The following is a 19,189-nucleotide window of genomic DNA, read 5'->3' on the forward strand; positions in this document are numbered from 1 at the left end:
CATTCGCACGTGTATCGTACAAAGTTTTACATAACAAATTTTCGACATAGGCACGTGAAGCTCTAATTGCCACACTAGTGTAGTACTATACTATAGGTATGTAACTTAATAACACATTCACTGCCAACGCCCCGTTAGGCGGGTTCTTTATCCGTAGGCGCTTTTCGCTACTACAAAGTGGAAAAATACGTTATCGGCTACAAGCGTAGCTCGTCATACATGCCCACGGGGAACTGCGGATCAACTCGGTAGCTCATCCTCGGTCCTCTATGATTGGCCTTCGTTTGATCTGCACATGAAGCAAACCCGTGTATATACAGGGTGGTTAACGATAAACGTTCAGAAAAAAATATTAATATGCCTTCATCCCTCCTATACTATCGTTCAAAGGTGTCGAATATACTTAGTTTACTCTTTGGGTGCCGAGGTAGATAACTCCATAATCTTTGTAAATATGAGGCAAAAAAGCGATGGGCTATAAATCCTTGCCTGTGTAAAGCCAGAAAACATCTAGACAAAAACCTATATTTTGATAGCCCAGGATGACAGCAATTGTTTTCTTTAACATTAATTGTTGTATACATTTTTTTTGGATAAAAATAGCAAAGGGTGTGATAATGGATAATAAAAAAATTATAACAATGTTAAAGTCTAATATAGTAGCTATATTTGTCGTACTAATAAAATATTGTTACAAAGGTGACATATTACGTGCAGTAAACTTATATGCAAAAAAAAAACAATCTGACATTATCAACATAAAAAATTGGTCATTGTGCATGTCCAGTGCTAAGTATAATATTTGAAGGGATTTGTGTATTAGTATACGTTTTCCGTGTCTACTTGTCTAGTCACTTCATGTTGTAATCACTTGGGGCTTGAGTTGAGCTAGTTCCAGTGCGGTGAAATGACCCAAAGTTCCAAACAGGAGTGCTATAGGCATTAACTGAGCCTTGGCATGGAGATGTCACATTAGTGGCAGACTGGATTGGTCTTTTACCAATGATCAAAGGGAAGCATTCGTCTGAAATGCAAGATAGAGCTTCCTGTATACGCTTTATCCTATTAGAGCACTCCTCAAAATGATCTGTTAAGTGTTTAAGTTCTGGACCCGAGCAGTGATGTGTTTTAAGGTTTTTGTCAATAATTTTAAGACCTTCAGCAGAGTTATATGTTAATTTTTCCCCATTATAAAAAAATAGCTCAATATCTGTTCCATTTTCCATTAGCTGACATTTGGCTAATGCTGAATACAATGTGATTTTTGGTGTTTTTGCCTTTACAAGATCTACAAAGCGTGAGGCATACAAATACTTCTTCCAATGTTTTTGAGGCAAATTGTGGTATGTGAATATTTCATCAGGCTTTGGGTCATGTTCCAGATCAAGTTTAGGTTTATCCTTGTTATTGTCCACACTATAAATTACTATTTTCATACCATCCTTTGAAATTTTACATATTTCTACAACTTTTTCTTCTCTATCCTTTCCTTTCTTTTTAATAAATTCTACTATTACACCACCAGGTTCAATTTTCAGGATAGCATTTCGAGTTTTGTGTGAAATGACTGGCAGTCTATCTGCACACAGTGGAGGTACACTTAAAACATTTGAATTCACTTTACATACTTTTGATACATTTTCTTTATTCTCATCATTTGTTGTGTATTTGAGTTCATTTTCAACATTTTTGCTATTAGTATCATGCCTCTTTATATTATCTAAAAAAGATGTACTATTCACAGCAGCAATTCCCAGTTTCTGGGCAAAATCATTACTTAATTGATTCTGGTTCTTGGCACCAATATGATTTACCAATATATTTTCATTCCTTCTATCAATGGCAAATTTATAACTATTGCTCTGAGTTGACACATTATCTTGCATCCCAGAAAATACATTCATCAGTGGCACTCTTGCTTCTCTACTCATTGATGAGGCAGCATTATGATCTCTGCAAATGCCCATATAGTCTGATCCAGTTTTGTCATCACTTCTTAACTTACTGCTATGTTGAGTACTGTGCAAAGTTGTAATGAAGCCGGAATCCCTTGACAAATCCTGTCTGGCCATAGAAGGCACCATGACCATATTATTTACAAATGGATGGTCAGCAACAGCTTTAAGTGTTATTCTTTTTGTAGGGTCTTTGCACAACAATTTTTGTAGAATATCCTGGGCTTGGATTGACAGTTCTGTTGGTATTTTGTAATCCGCTTGAATAACTTTGTTGAGTGTGGTTTTAACATGCTGGGTATGAAATGGTGGACTCCCCACTAACAATGTATACAACAAGCAACCCAAGCCCCAGACATCTGCAGGCAAACCATGAACTTCTCTGGAAGCTACCTCGGGAGAAATGTAGTTTGGTGTTCCACACATGGTAACATGTTTTTCATCTGGTCCATTGAGCTGTGTTGCTAAACCAAAATCAGCAATTTTCACATTTTGGTCTTTAGTCAAGAGCAAGTTGTTTAGAGATAAATCTCTGTGTATAATATTGTGAGAGTGTAAATAGACCACCCCACTAACTACTTGCCTGAATATGTCAGCAGCAGCTTTTTCACCCATGCCACAGCTCCCTAACTTAAAATGTCTGGCTAATTCTCCATTATGTGCTAATTCTAATACTAAATAAACATAATGCACATCTTCAAAGAAAGTGTACAATTGTAAAATAGCTGGATGTTTTAAGCGAGAGTGTATGGTGACCTCTTGTCGCACTCTGCCAATCATCCCAGCACTTGCCATTGACGCTTTGTCTATCATTTTGATAGCAACAAATACGTTTGATTTGCGGCATCTTGCTCTGTAAACATGTGCAAATCCTCCTTTACCTAGGTGTTCAAATATTTCATAATCTTCAATCTTTTCGCCAAACACACTCATACTTAGTAAATTCTTTTATCATACACAAAATTAAATTGTTTGTCAATTCTATAAAGTGAATGGTTTTTAACATCCATTATTTCTGCGTGTACTGAAACAAAACAAAAAACAGTTTGTGATGACAATGTTATTAGCAGCGTTTTACCTACCATTAAAACGCTTATTAAGCGATAACCTTATTTGAAGCCTAACATAAATAAATAATTTGAGAGTAGCGAACTTGATTTCCTGTAACAGATCGGTCAAACCACGAATACTCCCCCACTTCATCCCTACCTTGTGACGTCAGGTTTTGTGCACCAGGTGGGGCAACGAGGCAGGTGGCGCTCGGAGCCTTCGTCATTGGCTCTCAAATAAGAATGTACCAGGCAGAATTTAAATGTTAGGCTTCAAATAAGGTTATCGCTTAATAAGCGTTTTAATGGTAGGTAAAACGCTGCTATTAAGCTTTGAACCGTTATTTGAAGCCTAACATAAATAAATAATTTGAGATCTGTTTGATATCGCCTGGTGCACAGGACGCCAATGTGATTAGGAAGATAGGGAACATTAGAATTTTAAAAGGCATTATGTATATCAATCTTTTATTCAAATGATATTCGTTTGCAATAATTACATAGAATAATAACACATGTATATGAATCAAAACTATGGCTAATTACCTCTATGAAATTGCATCACACGCCTCACACTACATAAGTATCATTGCTTATGCCTAGTATAATCTAGATATTTAAGAGAATATACATTAAGAGAATCACATTTAAATTAGGTAATTTGTAATCATAATATTATTACTTTAAGAAATAATAAGTAGGTATAGACCCAACAGTTCACGAATGCGCAAGTTAATTAACACATTTACTAGTACGTTTACTATCAAGAAACACAGTTTAATTTCTACTTACATTTTAAGCGTATATTTTTAAATAAATCTATTTGATCATATAAACATCTTATTCATTATTCACCTACTGGTATAAATAAATTAGCACATGATTGTGACGGCAAATTAGCAGGTTGAACTGGTCGACAATAGTATTTCAGAAATGTATTTTCTGACCTCCAATTTCCTCTGGCCAGAATCTCATCTAATGGGATATTCTCCACCCAGCTTTTGGATGCTACTGCAGGTCGGACGCTGCCAGCACTAGCTTTAATGCCGGCTTGCAGTAGAATCTTTCTCATCCATCCAGCTATATTTGTACGTGAAGCAGCCTTCGGCTGTCCGCATGTTGTCACAAATAAGTTGTCAACACCGCAAGCTATACGTCTAGGTTGCGATAGTAAAATGACTCTTTTTACCCAAAATAATGGATCTAAGACTTTGCTATCTTTATTTTGAAAGATTTGCCATCCAGATTGACGATTTAGTACTGTGTCAGTTTAGATCCATATTTGGGCCAGAAAATTATAGAATTATCGGCCTCAATACAGCTATTATCACCTACAGCCAATAATGTCAAGTCGTGTACCCGCCGACCAGAGCATAATAATAATAAAATAGCAGCGCGAGCAGAACATTCGTATAAACTACTCTCATTGCTATTATTACTCTTTAGCCAATTTACAAGGACGTCTGTATCCCATATAGGAGCTTTTTTATTTTTTATACTTGAATTTCGTATAGATTTTAATGCTTGACGTACCAATATATGTGAGCTAAGAGGGATATTTAAGCTTGGGTCACATAGAGTTGAAACTGCGGATTTGTATACTAATATGTTATTATAGGCCAGACTCTGCTTAAGATGAAGGTCAATTAAGAATTTAGCCAAATCAGCCCCCTGTGGTTTCGACATACTAACAGAATTTTGATTAGCCCAAAGGCACCATTTTTGCCACGCATTTTTGTAAGTTTTGATGGAAGAATCCCGCCAACTTTTTTGCAAAAAATTTATATGATCTTGTGACCATCCATTTAAGCTGGCTGACCACCCCCACATCTCCAGACCTCCAGAGTCATGTCCTGTACCATGGGAGGAGGAAGGCCGGTTGTCGCGTCCACCAAAACTTGGTCTAGGTTGTAAATTGTGAACGGGGGACTCAGAGCCCTGTTCTTGAGGTCTGGTCTCCAGAACACTTTCAACCAACGTGGGGCTACAATCAAATATATCCCTCTCGCAGTGTTGAGGTGTTGCAGCACGCGGGGTACCAGAAAGGGGGGTGGAAATACCCACGCTAGGGGGTAATCCCACGTTTGGCTGAAGGCATCGTAAAGGCTGGCCTATCTGTCCGTGAGGTCCAGAGTGCCGTATATTGGGAGGACATGGGCTACTGACGACGCAAATAGGTCTATTGATGGACGGCCAAATTTGGCAAAAATCTGATTCATTATGCTGGGGGACAGGTGCCACTCGGGAGACCTCGTAAGGCGAGACAAGTGATCGGCTTCGCCGTTGTACCGGCCTGGCAAATAATGAATTTGTATGTGAATCTAGAACTGGTCTAGGATTCGGAATATTTGATGTGAGGTTTCCATCAGACGGGGTGACTTTGTGCCCCCTTCTTTTCTTAAATAGGCAACTACCGTTCTGTTGTCCGATTGAATTAACAGAGAGGCACCGGCTAGGTGCCGACCGTGACCTTTTAGGGCGTAGTAGATTGCCAACATCTCGCGCTGATTGGAGTGAAGTTTTGCTTCCTCTGGAGTCCAGAGGCCCCACAGCTTGAGATTGTCTAACTGGCCCCCCCAGGCTTGCCCCGATGCGTCCGTCACTAGATAGTTGGTTGTAGGTGGGTAATGAATTGGGGAAGTTTTCACTAGATTTGTGCACCACCACTTTAACTCGCTTAACGCATGTGTTGGTATCGGATAGAGGTGGCGTGGATTTTTCAGCAATAGATTTTGGCAATGATTTAATAGCGCTCTGTGATTCAGACGACCCCTGGGTACCATAAAGCTGGCAAAATTTACCATTCCTACTAGACTCTGAATTTCGTTTACATTGCCCGTTCTTCGATTTAGTAAGGTTTGTGCTTTTTGTCGAAAGCTTTGCATTTTTTGAAGCGGCAGAGACTTTTCGTTTATGTGTGGGTCCCAAATCACGCCCAAGTACTGTAGGCTCTTTTGGGGGGTCAATATCGATTTGGCATAGTTGACTTGCCAGCCTAGGTATTCTAATAGGCGGATTGCTTCTAAAGCCTGGTTGGCTAAAATTTGGGGGTCCTGGTTGGCCATTAAGAAGTCGTCCAAATAAACAACTATCCGAAATCCCTTTTCTCTGAGTAACTGAGCCACCCAATTTGTTAGGGATGCAAAGACTTTTGGGGCACAGGCTATGCCGAAAGGTAAACAGGTCATTTGCATTAATTGATTGTCGTAAACTAATCGCAGGAAACATCGATGTGCTTCGGCAATTGGAAGATGGAAATATGCATTTGATAAATCGATTTTTACGAGCCAGTCGTGCGGTTGCAAGAAAGTGGGTATTCTGTGCATGTTCATTAAGCGAAAAGGTTTCACTAAAACGTACTCGTTTAGGCTTTTTAAAATTGAATATCGGTCGGGCCGATCCGTCGCTTTTCGGTATTATGAACATTGGGGATACGAAGCTGGGGCTGGGATCCACAGGTTCCAACACCCTCATTTGCAACATTTGATTTATAATGCGATCCATTTCGCAACTCTTGGGAGTCATCAATGGATGATTTACTACATTTGGTACCATCAAAGGGGGTTTGGCTATAAAAGGGATCCGAAAATTTTGAATTATTTGAATTAAGGTTGTTGGAGCCTGTAAATCCTTCCACTGCTGCACAAAATCTATTAAACGGCCAGCCAGAAAATTGCTCGAGTCACAACTTCCGCCTACCCTGCCCTCGTGTTGAGGATGGGCCCGAGAACCTACCTCCGCGGTAGCTATTTGCAAAAGTGTCGTTGCTTTGAAAACCTTTATTAGCCCTTTGTCGAGGCGGCTTTGTCTGTTGACTATATTTTTGGTTAAAGCGAGGGTAGTCGCGAGGTTGTGACTGATAATTCACAAACGGGTTGGGCAATGGCATCCGATTTGTGTAATCAGGATATATGTAATTAGTATTAAACAAAGGAGGTGCTTTGTTTGCATAGGTATTAGCATAACTAGGCATGGCCTGAGCTTGCTGTTGTGGCTGAGCTTGCGCAGCAGCTTTGTGACTAGACGGCGCCCTGGGCGGCCAAAATGTTTTAGAGGATCCACCGGCCTTTTCAATTGCATTGGCAAACTGTTCTTTATTAAATAAATTCTCACAAGTGGGTGGAATTTTCTTCAAGCTAGCTTTCAGAAAATTGTCCTTGACTGATCGTAACATATTATCGCGCCTTTGCTGTATTAATTCGGCCCTATGGCCACAAGCTATTTGCAAAGCGTCATTACTAATTTTCTGAAAGCTACCCTGTACAAAAATCTCATTTAATTTCTCCTCTAGCAATTTGGGTGTAACCTGGGCCACTGAATTTGACCAACCAACTAAATCTTTAAAACCGCTCTGAGCCGCCTCATTTTGTTTAATAAGGGCCTGTGTAATAGTAGCAAACCCGCGTTCTATAAGTGCTAACGAATTAACCTTATCAAATGGCTTGAGCTCATCATTCGTTTCTAAATACGTGAAACCTGGCGAAGAACAGTATTGTTTTTGTACGTCTGCATAGCGCACACTATCCCAGTCCTCTGAATTAAATCGCTGGATGTTATTAATCAAGCTAACTAAGTCTGGCCTCGATTTAGGAATAGTCGGTTCTTTTAAAACAGTATTAAGCGGTAATTGAAATGAGCATCCGGGTGCAGGCTGCTCGGCGCGAGCCGGGGGCGGGGGCGCGGGCGCTGTGCCCGTAGTCTCATCATCAAAAAGATCTCCGCTAACATTTCCACTAACGCGGTCAGAATCATAATCTTCCTGTACAACAGGTGCGGAGTGAAAAACAGGTTGGAGGGTAGGCTGAAAGGCAGTGTTATTCGCGATGAAATTTGATATTCCACTTACTTGTTCACTTAAATACCTTATTGTAGATTCCATGCGACGGCGTTTATTCTTGCGTCGCTTTGTGTGTTTCGCAGCCCTCCTCTTGCTTCCCACTTGCGAAGGGCTGGGCTCCTGTGCCTCCGCAGGCAGCCTTTGCATAGGGGCAGTATCCGTGGAAGAACCACTGGTTGAACTTGATGAATCAGAGGACTCACCCGTATCGTCCATTTTGGAAATAATCTAATTAAAATCCGAACGGTATCACCGTTTGCAATTTAAAAACCACTTAATAATTTAAAGGTTTTATAAAATGACCGATTGCTACGGCAAACAAAACGCCAATGACGAAGGCTCCGAGCGCCACCTGCCTCGTTGCCCCACCTGGTGCACAAAACCTGACGTCACAAGGTAGGGATGAAGTGGGGGAGTATTCGTGGTTTGACCGATCTGTTACAGGAAATCAAGTTCGCTACTCTCAAATTATTTATTTATGTTAGGCTTCAAATAACGGTTCAAAGCTTAATAGAACTATATTGAATTAATATTATACCTACTAATTGTGTGTAAACTTACTTTATTGACTATCCATTTGGCATCCTCAATACTTTTAGTTATCATTTGCTTTACCCTTTCTGGGTCCGGTTCCACTCTGTGTTGTTTATAACTCTGAAATAAATAAAAGTTGTGTGATAACATTGTCTGTGAACATATGTATATTTCCGCTTGCAGATGTTAGATGTAGTGCAGTATACCTGGTTTTATAAGGCACCGCTTAGGTCAAGTGTAAACTTAGACTTTTCATAAGATCTGTTTGCAAGTAATAAAATAAATAAGTAAACATTGACATAGAATAGAAAGGGACTTATAAACGTACATAAAAATATTATTTTTGAATGCTTGACAAACACTTAAAACAACTAACAAAATGAACACTAATAGACCTAATAGTTAAAAAAAAACAAGTGCAGTGATATACACGCATCAGCTTTCAGCTGCTAGTGTATTAAACAATATAATATAATATAATAATATATTAAATATATAGTGTAGGATACCTGTTTGATGGCAAATTTGTAATATTTACCAGCATCAGGCGGTAACTTCTCACATTGACGTATTAAATATTTGTATAGCTGTAAAGATGTCATAACAACCTTTGAATCTCCACAAAATTGTGAGTAACGACACAACATTTGCGTTGACTTTATGCGTGCATATGCACAGATTTTTGTGAACTAGAAATCCCCACTTATAATAACGCGACAAGTTAGTAACGAAAACTTCTAAAAGAACGCCAAGCTAAAAATAAATTCCGATTCGGAAATCCGATCAGAACTGTCACAATCACAAGTGACCACAAGTGACAGCGTAAAAAAAACATAAAATTCCCAGAGGAAAAAATACTTTTTTTTTTATTTATTTTTTAAGCGTTCAGTTTAGCCACAGAATAAATAATAGTAATGTAATAGTACTACCGTACAGAAAGGAAACTTCCTACAAAACCATTACAAAACCGAAGTTTGACAGCGGTTCAAGGGCCCTCCACACTCGTGCGCAAATTGCGGCGCAAAGCCGCGAACGCGAGTGTGGAGTCTAGTTCGCTAGTCAGCGAAACGACTCCTCACACGCGTTCGCGGCTTCGCGCCGCGTAATCTGGAGTGGGCTTATGATGTATAGCCTGTTAAGCGATTTCGGTCAGTAGAAAAAAGCGGCAAAATTAAAAAATATAGGCGTGAAGAGGTATTGGTATTTTTTCAGTCTCTAAATCCTCTAAATACTAAATTGGACCAAGACAAAAATGTATTATATAGTTTGCCAAGGGACTGTCTCATTTCGGGCGTAGACGCAGAGAGTCATACTGTCTTTGTGTTGCACTGGTGCTGGCGCGCAGAAGAAGGGGATGAGTGTAGTTTTTTTTGTTCTTATTTACTGACAAGATTTGCTTGACCAACTATATATATATATATTATACTACTCTTTGGCACCAACCAAGCACAAGCAAGTTTGCGTTTAAGCAGAAACGAAAAAACGCTCTAGGTTTCTGTCTGTATCACGGATATTGCAGAAGGAAGTTAGTTCTTATTTTCAACATCGTAACATCGTATCGTTAAATGACTCCTTGTCCTGCGCTAGACAATAGAACAAAATGTGCTGAAAACAAGTCTCTTCCTTCTGTCGTGTTAATTTATCCAAGTGTATGTGCAAAATGTGACACATGTTTGGTTGTCTTGGCATTTAGTGATCCAAGTAAAGATTACTAAAATTATGAGATGTAATTTACCTTTTATGTACATGATTGTGTTACTCTGATAATGATTCGTTAGCACTAATGTGCTATGGCACTTGTTACGATTCGACGTTCTTCGAGTGTACAAACACCAAGAAAAACGGTAAGCAACAAAGACCATTACTCCACAACTTGTATTAAGTGCACTCAATATGTTATTCAGTAACCTGCAAGTGTATGGCAATCTAAATATTCTGTTCAATTTGACAGTTGGGAAGCTTTCTTTCGTCCTTGATCTATATTTTGATTCATAGGTACTTAAATAAAGTGTCCAGTGACCACCCTGTTCACTACTGCAATCTGTACACAGCTGTACCTGGTAGGAAACATTTATTTACTATGTGTATATGTTATAGCTAGTGTTGTATTTATTTGGAGTGATTTAAAGAAATAGTAGGCCCTATCTTAATTAAGTTGACTGAAATCTATTTAGATATAATTAAGATTTCATGTCAGTCTTTCCTGGATCTGCAATTTAGTAACAATAAATAGTTCAAAACAATGAACACATTCCTTTGCTCACAAGAAAAGATCTTAAAAATATTTATTATTTTTGCATGTCTACAGATGTACAGTGAAACCTCATTAAATGGGAAACCTCAATAATTGCAACCAAAGATTCAGTCCCGGTCCCTTAAGACCAAAAGGCCTCTACACCATGTTATTTTTTGTTTCCGTTAACAAGGATGCATTCCTGAACTTAAATCAAGTAACTTTATCAAAGACACTGGTATTCTATTTATCTCCATTTCAGAGATAATTAATAATTTCTTTTTTCTGATAAGGCCACTACGAGCGTGTACACTTGCCTTAGAGCCTGTTTAGTGTTTACATATTGATTAGTGTTTAGAACGAGTTCATACATTTGCTGCTAAACTTAAGTAGTATCTTGGACCATTGATGTTCGAAATGGCTTTGATATGTCACAGTTCTCAATTGTTTGGTTGAGTTAAATGTTATGTCCGTGTTACAACAACACTATATGCAACATTTAATTACTTTTTATAAAAGAAAAAAAAGAAAAAAATATTTTATTAATTTTTTGAAAATTAACTAAGTATGCCATTTAGTTTTTGTAAACATACTTAACCATACCCCGAAGTTAACGGAATTTAATAAAAACACGGTGTATAATTGAAATTACGGAACCTCGTTAAATGAAATTCAGATTTTAGTGCTTTTCTTAATTTTGCCTCTATAATTGAAAACATTGCAACTAAGACCTCTATAATTGAAACAGTGCTACAAAGTTCCATTTTTTTATCCCTTCTTATTGTAGTTATGACCTCTATTATTGAAAACAGTCTTATTTATTGCCTCTAAGTGGATTAATGTAGGGAACCGGAAAAATAGCTTTGAACACCCTAATTATTCAATATGCCTAAATGTCACTAAGGCTCACTTGCATCAACCCGGGGTTAAGCGGTTAACCCAGTGTCAAATTGTACAGGTAACCATGGTAACCCTGGTTAACCCTGGGTTAGTGGAATGGTGCAAGTGGGCCTAAGCAGATCGCCTAACAATATGGCGGGTATAACAGTGGCGTTTCATGATATTTCTAGGAATTTCATGATTTGGCTGATTTTATGATTGGTGGAAGGCATTTATATAAAAAAAATAAAGTTCTCTACTCATACACAAAGGTTAGCTGGAAGAGATCCCTTATAAGCATTAGTACTCCATTTACCATTGTACCTCAATTTCTTTTAATTGCTTCTTCACCTATATTGTGAAAAAAAAACCGGCCAAGTGCGAGTCGGACTCGCGCACGATGGGATTACAGAAAAAAACAGCAAAAAAATCACGTTCGTTGTATGGAAGCTCCACTTAAATATTTATATTATTCTGTATTTAGTATTTGTTGTTATAGCGGCAACAGAAATATATTATCTGTGAAAATTTCAACCGTCTAGCTATCACGGTTCATGAGATACAGCCAGGTGACAGACAGACAGACGGATATCGGAATCTTAGTAATAGGGTCCCGTTTTTACCCTTTGGGTATGGAACCCTAAAAAAGTAATTGCTACTAAAGTTTGCATTTGTAATTAGTAATGAAAGATTGCTTTTCTACTATTATTAGCTATGTCTTCATTTGATATTATTGTTTGGGTCCAGTAATTAAAGAAGAACCTTTAAGTAATTTGTCTCAAAATAACAATCTTTGCCTCATATTAATGTTACCCTAGGGGCACATGTTATTGGTAAAAATAACCAGATTTATTTGAACACCTAACTACCTATCCTAAAACATTTACCAACCCAAAACATTCTTTGTAATTTTTGTTTAAGCAATTATTTTTTGTTATTCATGTTTATGATAAGGTTCCCCTTGATTTGGTTGTTTAGTCAATTTGACTTTTATTTGACACTAGCCTCTGCAATCTCAATTATCTGCAATTGTGACAATTGATCACCAATAAATTAGATTTTAATCTTGACAAATTTAATGATCATGTTGCAGCTCCCTTAAGTGTAATGCCTGAGTGGACGCTCGAGTTGAGCGTGCAGCTGCGTGTAGGGCGGGGTGTGCAGCGTACATATTAAACACATGCAAACGTACAGGAGCGGCCTTAGTGCACGCTGCTCAAATAACTTGTGAGCCCGACGCCACGCTGCACGCCCCGCCGAATGCTCCGCTTTGAGCGTCCACTAAGGCCTTACACTAAGATATAGCTTGTTGATTTTGTATTGTAGATACTCTATATTCTCAAATATCCTTAACAGCCTTTTAGTTAGTTGATTGATGATAAGAAAAAAATTGACATTAGATAGGACACTATTACTTATAACTTTTTAGAACTCCATACTAAAAATTTATCTGGGGGCACGGCAGTGCCCCCGCCAAGACGAGCAAAGCGAAGCGCAAGGGCACTACTACCTTTTCTCGAAGCGCTTTGTCGTTTTTTTGAACCCTCATAACTTGGGTTTGGATTACACCAGATAAACAAAATTCTCGGGATATGATGCCAATAGTGGACTTCTTTAGCATACAATTTTTCAATTACATAGCTCTTATACTTTAGATTTTATTCATATCTAAAAACCCCCGATTTCGTCACTCACTCACTCATCAAAACCTTTAGGGTACTTCCTGAAGTCCTAGGAAGCTGAAATTTGGTATGTAAGATAGTCTTAGTACACAAACAACAAAAAAATTAAAAAAATTGAAATTTTTAGCCCCTAAGGGGGTGAAAAGGGGGTGGAATTTTGTATGGAAAATCAATAATCGCTGTACCGATTTAGTTAAAATTTGGTATGTAGATAGTTTTTGTTATGGGGAATGATATATGTAGAATAGTTTTCAACCCCAAAATCACCCTGTAAGGGTTAAAAGGGGGTGGGAAAGGGCGTAATCAGTAAAAAGCAGATTGTATAAAAGATGCCCCCAGATACGAAATTTCAGGATTTTTAATAGTAAATTACCCCCAACCCTTTAAATTAGAGGATGGAAGATTGTCATAAGCAACTTACAAAAAAAGTGAAATCCCACAAAAAACATTTCATGTAAAATGTTGCCAAGACGAATTCATAAGGCTCCCACTGTCAAAAAGTTATCAGATCTTTTGTAGAGCCAAGCTTCTAACTCTACAGGCCCTAACTTCACAAACTGTATACCTTAGTTAAAATATGTGGCTTGGCCGTTTTATTACATACAAAATAATTTATAGTAAATACATTTTTCACCTTACGCCCATGTGACAGTAGCGAAACGGCCAGTTGCTGACCCCTGGTGTAGAGTTTGTGAAGTTAGGGCCTGTAGAGTAAGAAGCTTGGCTCTACAAAAGATCTGATAACTTTTTGACAGTGGGAGCCTTATGGTTTCGTCTTGGCAACATTTTACATGAAATGTTTTTGATGGGATTTTACTTTTCATAACTTCACATAATGTAATAAATAAACTTTTCTTTGTCATAGGATGAGGCAGCCAAGTCAAGCGAAAGCCCTGAGGACGATGTCGGAAACTGTGTCAGCAAGAGGTAGGTAATAACAATTTCAATTATATTTTGGTGTTGATGTCTCACTAATCTCAAATTATCAATTGACTATATGGAATTTAATATCTTTACTAACTTTCAATGACATTGTTTGCATGAAATAAAACTATGAAAACGGATTATATCGCGTATATTTAATTTATAATACAAAATACGATATAATACGGTATAATACGAACGCTGTAAAATTGTAAAGGGTTCGAAACGTCGAGATGTATGTATTATAAATTAAATATAAGCGATATAATCCGTTTTCATAGTTTTATTTCATGAGGAACTATCGCGGTAACCGAAGAAAATATTGTGGACATTGCTTACAATTTTATAAAAAAAAAAAAATTACAAAAAAGTAATTTAATTTTTCGAGGGTGTCAGCTTTGTATTACAAAGCAAAAGGCAGGCACTCTCGGGGGTAAGGCAGCATCTAGTGCATCTGTCTGGACACGTTTCCCTCATTCTTCTGCGGACCTGTTTCTCTCTACTTCGTACCGTGTACACCTAACGAACATCTCCGACTTGGCTTTTCGAACAGGATCTACAAAGCCTAGTGAACGTAAGTTTGAGCGGAGATCAGTGGCGTCGTCGTCTTTACCTGTTCGTTATGGCGGTTTCGGTGTCCGTCGAGTCCGGGACATCGGCTTGGTGGCTTTTTTGGCCTCGGTACACGGTTCAGCTGAGCTAGTTGGACGCATACTCGCAATAGAGAGCACCAATATCTGCATACCTTTCGCATCCGATGCCTTAGCAAAATAGGCAACATTATGTCCTGACGGGCTGACGCTGGTTCCCTGGCCGAGAGGGCGGTGTCTTATATGGGATGCAACCTGTGTACATTTGCTTCATCCCATGTAGGACACACTGATAAGTCGGCAGGCTCAGCGGCAGAGCCGGACGCCAAAAGAAAGCGCCTGAAATACTCTGCCTTGGAAGCCACGTACGACTTCGTGCCCGTCGCCGTCGAGACAGCCGGTCCCTGGGGGCGGGAGGCGCGTGAGCTCTTCCGAGAGCTTGGCAAGCGACTCAGGGAGAAAGGAAATGACCCCCGTTCTGAGTCATGGCTTGTCCAACAGGTCTCCATCGCCATACAGCAGGGTAACGCTGCACTTTATTTACATACCGCATTATTGTATGCAAAATCTCAGCTAAATCGAACACAAAACGTGTTAAATTTTTGTTTAAATTCAAACACAGGACACACACCGGCGGGTGGAACTCTAAAACTAAATAAAATTTAAAATTCTTTACGCCAGGTCATCGTTTTTCGTGGATATTAACTTTAACGAACTCTATTGGATAGGCATCACTTTAACGTATTCATCTGTGTGGGTACACATATCTTTCGACAAAAAAATGTAGCATAACAACTGTTATTTTGAACTACTTAACAATTAGCATTTGAAAGTTATATAGCATTTAGTCAAGTGTATTTTTTGTTCTATCTCAAGGCGAATGTTAATCTACTTAGTTACTCGAAAGATGCGGTTCGTTGATCAGTGTTCAAAGCATGAGCTGACCTTTATCTGGCTGAAAAGGTTAAGGCATAAACTTTACCTATTTGTAAAGCTGCTCCAGTACTATAGTGAGTTATTTTAAATTCTGTCGAGGCTTGTTTCGCCAAAGCGATTGTACGGTCAATTTACTCTTAAGGTGCCAACTGACTATCAGTCCGCCGGACGATATCGGCCTGTTAGTTGTTCGGAACTGTCAAATTTTTGTTCTAACTGACAGGCCGATATCGTCCGGCGGACTGATAGTCAGTGGGCCCCTTTAGGTAAGTGTTTAATGTTCTTCGTACAGTTTCGTTCGATTTGCTACATCGGTTTTACCCGGAGCAAATGGGCTGTGACAGTCTGACAGACACACTAGTGATCCTATAAAGTAGGGTTGCCACCTTTTTTCTATACACATATATAGGTAGTATTTTTGTCAAATATTGAAAAAATATAGTATTTACTGGGAAATTTAAATAAAAGGCACCGATTTTAGGCGAATTAAAAATCCAAGTCGCATACGATGCGATGTCGGTGACATTTGTATACCCCATTCTTGAGTGATGAAAATATAGTATTTTTCGTACTATATTGTTTTTATATAATATATAGTACAAGTGACTAAAATATAGTACGATACTATATATTATAGTATGGGTGGCAACCCTACTATAAAGGTACCATGTTGAGGTATGCAACCTTAAATAGAACAAATAGCCAAAAATTTTGCCATTTCGCTACTAGACTGAGATGTGGCCCTCGGAAAAAGATATACAATTTTGAGAGCAACAGAACCCTCTATTTAAAAAAAAAACCGGCCAAGTACGTGCGCGCAAAAACCCATAATGGATCGTTCCGACCTTCACATAATACAGTCAGCAGCAGGAAGTTGCGTGCATATAAAGTCGCGTCAAGATAATTTTGAACACCTGGTCCGCTTAGCAACTTCTGCTGCTGACTCTACAAAAAGCCGTACAAGCAAAAGGGCGCGTATATACACAGCAATTAAGTCATTTTAATAAGACAATATTTTTTTTGGAAAATGTTCAAAATAATTTTCGTGAAAAGTATTTAATAAGTCGTATTTTCTGATTTTTGATTTTTTTTGCACGCTCAGTTCAAAAATTAAAGATACATACCTATATAACCTAATTAAATACTGTTAACTAGTAATTTAATACATTTGGATCCGGGTATGTCCTTAAACTGCGTCCGGACCCGGATATGTCCTTAAACTACGTCCAAAAGAGAGGTATGGGCACTGTGAATGACATCTCGCTTTGTGTGGTAGGGCACAGGACAGCGGATGTCATTCCAGATCTAGAGCAGAGCCCAACTGGGGAAGTACCTCCACCTTACAGAAAACCGCAGCCAAATAACACTAGACCCTACTCATAGTGTTGTGTTCCTGCCGGTAAGTAAGGTTGCCAGAGCTCGAGGGAGAGGAGTGTTAGGGTCGGCAACGCGCGTGTAATATCTCCGGTGTTGCAGGCGTCTATAGGCTACGGTAACTGCTTACCATCAGGCGGGTCACGGCCCAACAAGCACACGTGCTTGATTGTCTCCGACGTGGTATAAAAAAAAATTGATTTATTAACCCCCGAAGCAAAAAGAGGGGTGTTATATGTTTGACGCCAATGTCTTCAACGGATGGACCGATTTCGATGCGGTTTTGTTACGTGAAAGCGAGTTTCCTTGCTGGTGGTTCTTAGCTATGTTTGATAGAAATCGATCCAGCAGTTTGAAGAGCATCAGCTCTTTTCCAAAACGATGTAAGGCATTTTTGGCATTATGATGGGTTTTTTTGGTATGTATAGGTATAGCGTAGGGGTTTTTTTTACAAGCTTTTTATTGACTTGCAATGTACCTATGTAAGTCAGTATGTATGTAATATGTAATGCAGTAAAACAAATACTTCTGCACATCACGTATAATTTGATAAGCACTTCACTAAATTTAACATAAAACACCAAAAGAATCTACACATGGAATTTAAACATTATTATAACCAAAACAAATTATTTTTCTGACGGTCCGCTTTCCGCACTGGCGTAAACTGGTGTACGTGCGAAAGATAACGGCGTATAAATTTAGCTGTAGAAGGAAAGAAATGGATTAATGAGATGGAGATTATGGACGATAATGGCTGTTTCAACGGGTGATAGGTGCCTAAATTGAATGTCGAATATTAGTTTCGCCTGACAATTAGGGGCAATCAGAATTTTGAAAATGCCGTAAATAAATGCGGAATACGGATAACAGCGGCTTTACAGAATCAAAAGAAATATGGCACATAAATAACAATGAACAATTATAGGGTTATTAAACGGGAACCGATCCCATAACGTTAAAAAACATTCAAGCTCCGTAGACGATGACAACCTGCTGGTTCCTTTCCAAAGAAAACGTTCGGCCAACCAACGCTGTACCGTGACCCATCGAACCAGCATGCGGGCTCGTGTCCTCCGTGGGTCCGCTAGTTCCCTTCCAAAGAAAACGTTCGGCCAACCAACGCTGTACCGTGACCCATCGAACCACGCAGTATGCGGGCTCGTGTCCTCCGTGGGTCCGCTAGTTCCCTTCCAAAGAAAACGTTCGGCCAACCAACGCTGTACCGTGACCCATCGAACCACGCAGTATGCGGGCTCGCGTCCTCCGTGGGTCTGATACCTGACCGCCGGTCGACGACCATCCACTGCCGACTGCCCGTCGGCGGCTGCGCCGCGTCGTTGATACGGCCACCACGCACCACCGGAGCACTGCTCGACGTTGGCCTTAAAAAGGTCCTGATGCTGGCAACTACGGCCAACAAGGCCGCGGAACGACGGGAAGAAAAGCGCACTCCAAGTTATTATTGGCAACTTCCGAAGAAAACGTTCCTCTCGATTAAAGGTTTACTTGAAACAAGGAAAAAATTGAAAAAAATATTCGCGGACCACAAACAGATCTTTCCACGTAAATCTCAAAATCTATTTGAAATCCTCCGAAGAAAACAAATTTCTTCTTTCCGAATCAGAATTGAAATTCAAAATTCAACGCAATTGTAACCTGCCAACATCGAAAATATCTCAGGTTCCATGTGTTTTTATAGAGCGCCATCTAAGAGAATTCCGCGCTAACGAAAACCCACTAGCCCTCGCATAACAAACAACAAAAAAAACCCGAAGAAATGCGCAACCTACGTTGATATGGAAGAAGTTCCAAAAACCACCGATAGATGGCAAAAAAATAAATATGTAGCGAACGCTACAGTAACTATGTTTGTACGGGTCAAATCTTGCAAGTTAAATTTGACCCACTTCTCGGTCTCCGATAAAGCTGAAAATTTGCATACATGTGTAAGTCGGGTGACAATGCAATATTATGGTACCATCGAGCTGATCTGATGATGGAGACAGGAGGTGGTCATAGGAACTCTGTGATAAAACAACGCAACCTAATTGTGTGTGGGGTTTTTAGAATTGTCTCGATGAGTATTAGTTGCCTGTTGAAAGAAAAGTACAGTCAGCGATAAAAGCTTGTACCAAAAATGAAATTTTTGCCAAAAACTTATTTTAATTTTAATTTAATAGTTATTTCTGTTAT

The 19,189-nt window shown here is 39.1% G+C and overlaps 2 protein-coding genes across 5 annotated transcripts in view; one reads left to right on the forward strand and one right to left on the reverse strand.

Annotated features, from left to right (window-relative positions):
* Positions 1–648: 648 nt before the first annotated feature.
* LOC134742371 (serine/threonine-protein kinase PLK4) lies at positions 649–9,156 on the reverse strand. Of its 3 annotated transcripts, none has more exons than XM_063675474.1 (3): positions 8,984–9,156; positions 8,403–8,495; positions 649–2,979 (listed from the first exon to the last, which is right to left on the reverse strand). In XM_063675474.1, exon 3 carries the CDS (start codon positions 2,886–2,888, stop codon positions 852–854), a length of 2,037 nt encoding a protein of 678 aa, XP_063531544.1. In that variant the 5' UTR covers positions 2,889–2,979; positions 8,403–8,495; positions 8,984–9,156; the 3' UTR covers positions 649–851. The 3 variants fall into 3 exon arrangements, with proteins under 3 accessions (XP_063531544.1, XP_063531543.1, XP_063531542.1); XM_063675473.1 differs by having other exon boundaries at positions 8,914–9,156; XM_063675472.1 differs by having other exon boundaries at positions 8,885–9,156.
* A 700-nt stretch (positions 9,157–9,856) lies between these two features.
* Positions 9,857–19,189, forward strand: part of LOC134742366 (protein phosphatase Slingshot) — a 51,716-nt gene continuing 42,383 nt past the window's right edge. Inside the window, exons 1-2 of one of the 2 annotated variants that reach the window (XM_063675462.1) lie at positions 9,857–10,219; positions 14,035–14,100. In XM_063675462.1, the coding sequence (XP_063531532.1) occupies positions 14,036–14,100 (65 nt within the window). In that variant the 5' untranslated portion in view covers positions 9,857–10,219; position 14,035. The remainder of the gene's footprint in view (positions 10,220–14,034; positions 14,101–19,189) is intronic. The other variant, XM_063675461.1, reaches the window with a different exon arrangement.

Source organism: Cydia strobilella, chromosome 6, assembly GCF_947568885.1.
Source record: "Cydia strobilella chromosome 6, ilCydStro3.1, whole genome shotgun sequence".
NCBI lineage: Eukaryota > Metazoa > Arthropoda > Insecta > Lepidoptera > Tortricidae > Cydia > Cydia strobilella.

Excerpts from the sequence above, each read along its gene's own strand:
- LOC134742371 (XM_063675474.1), bottom strand. The coding sequence starts at position 2,888 with ATGAGTGTGTTTGGCGAAAAGATTGAAGATTATGAAATATTTGAACAC.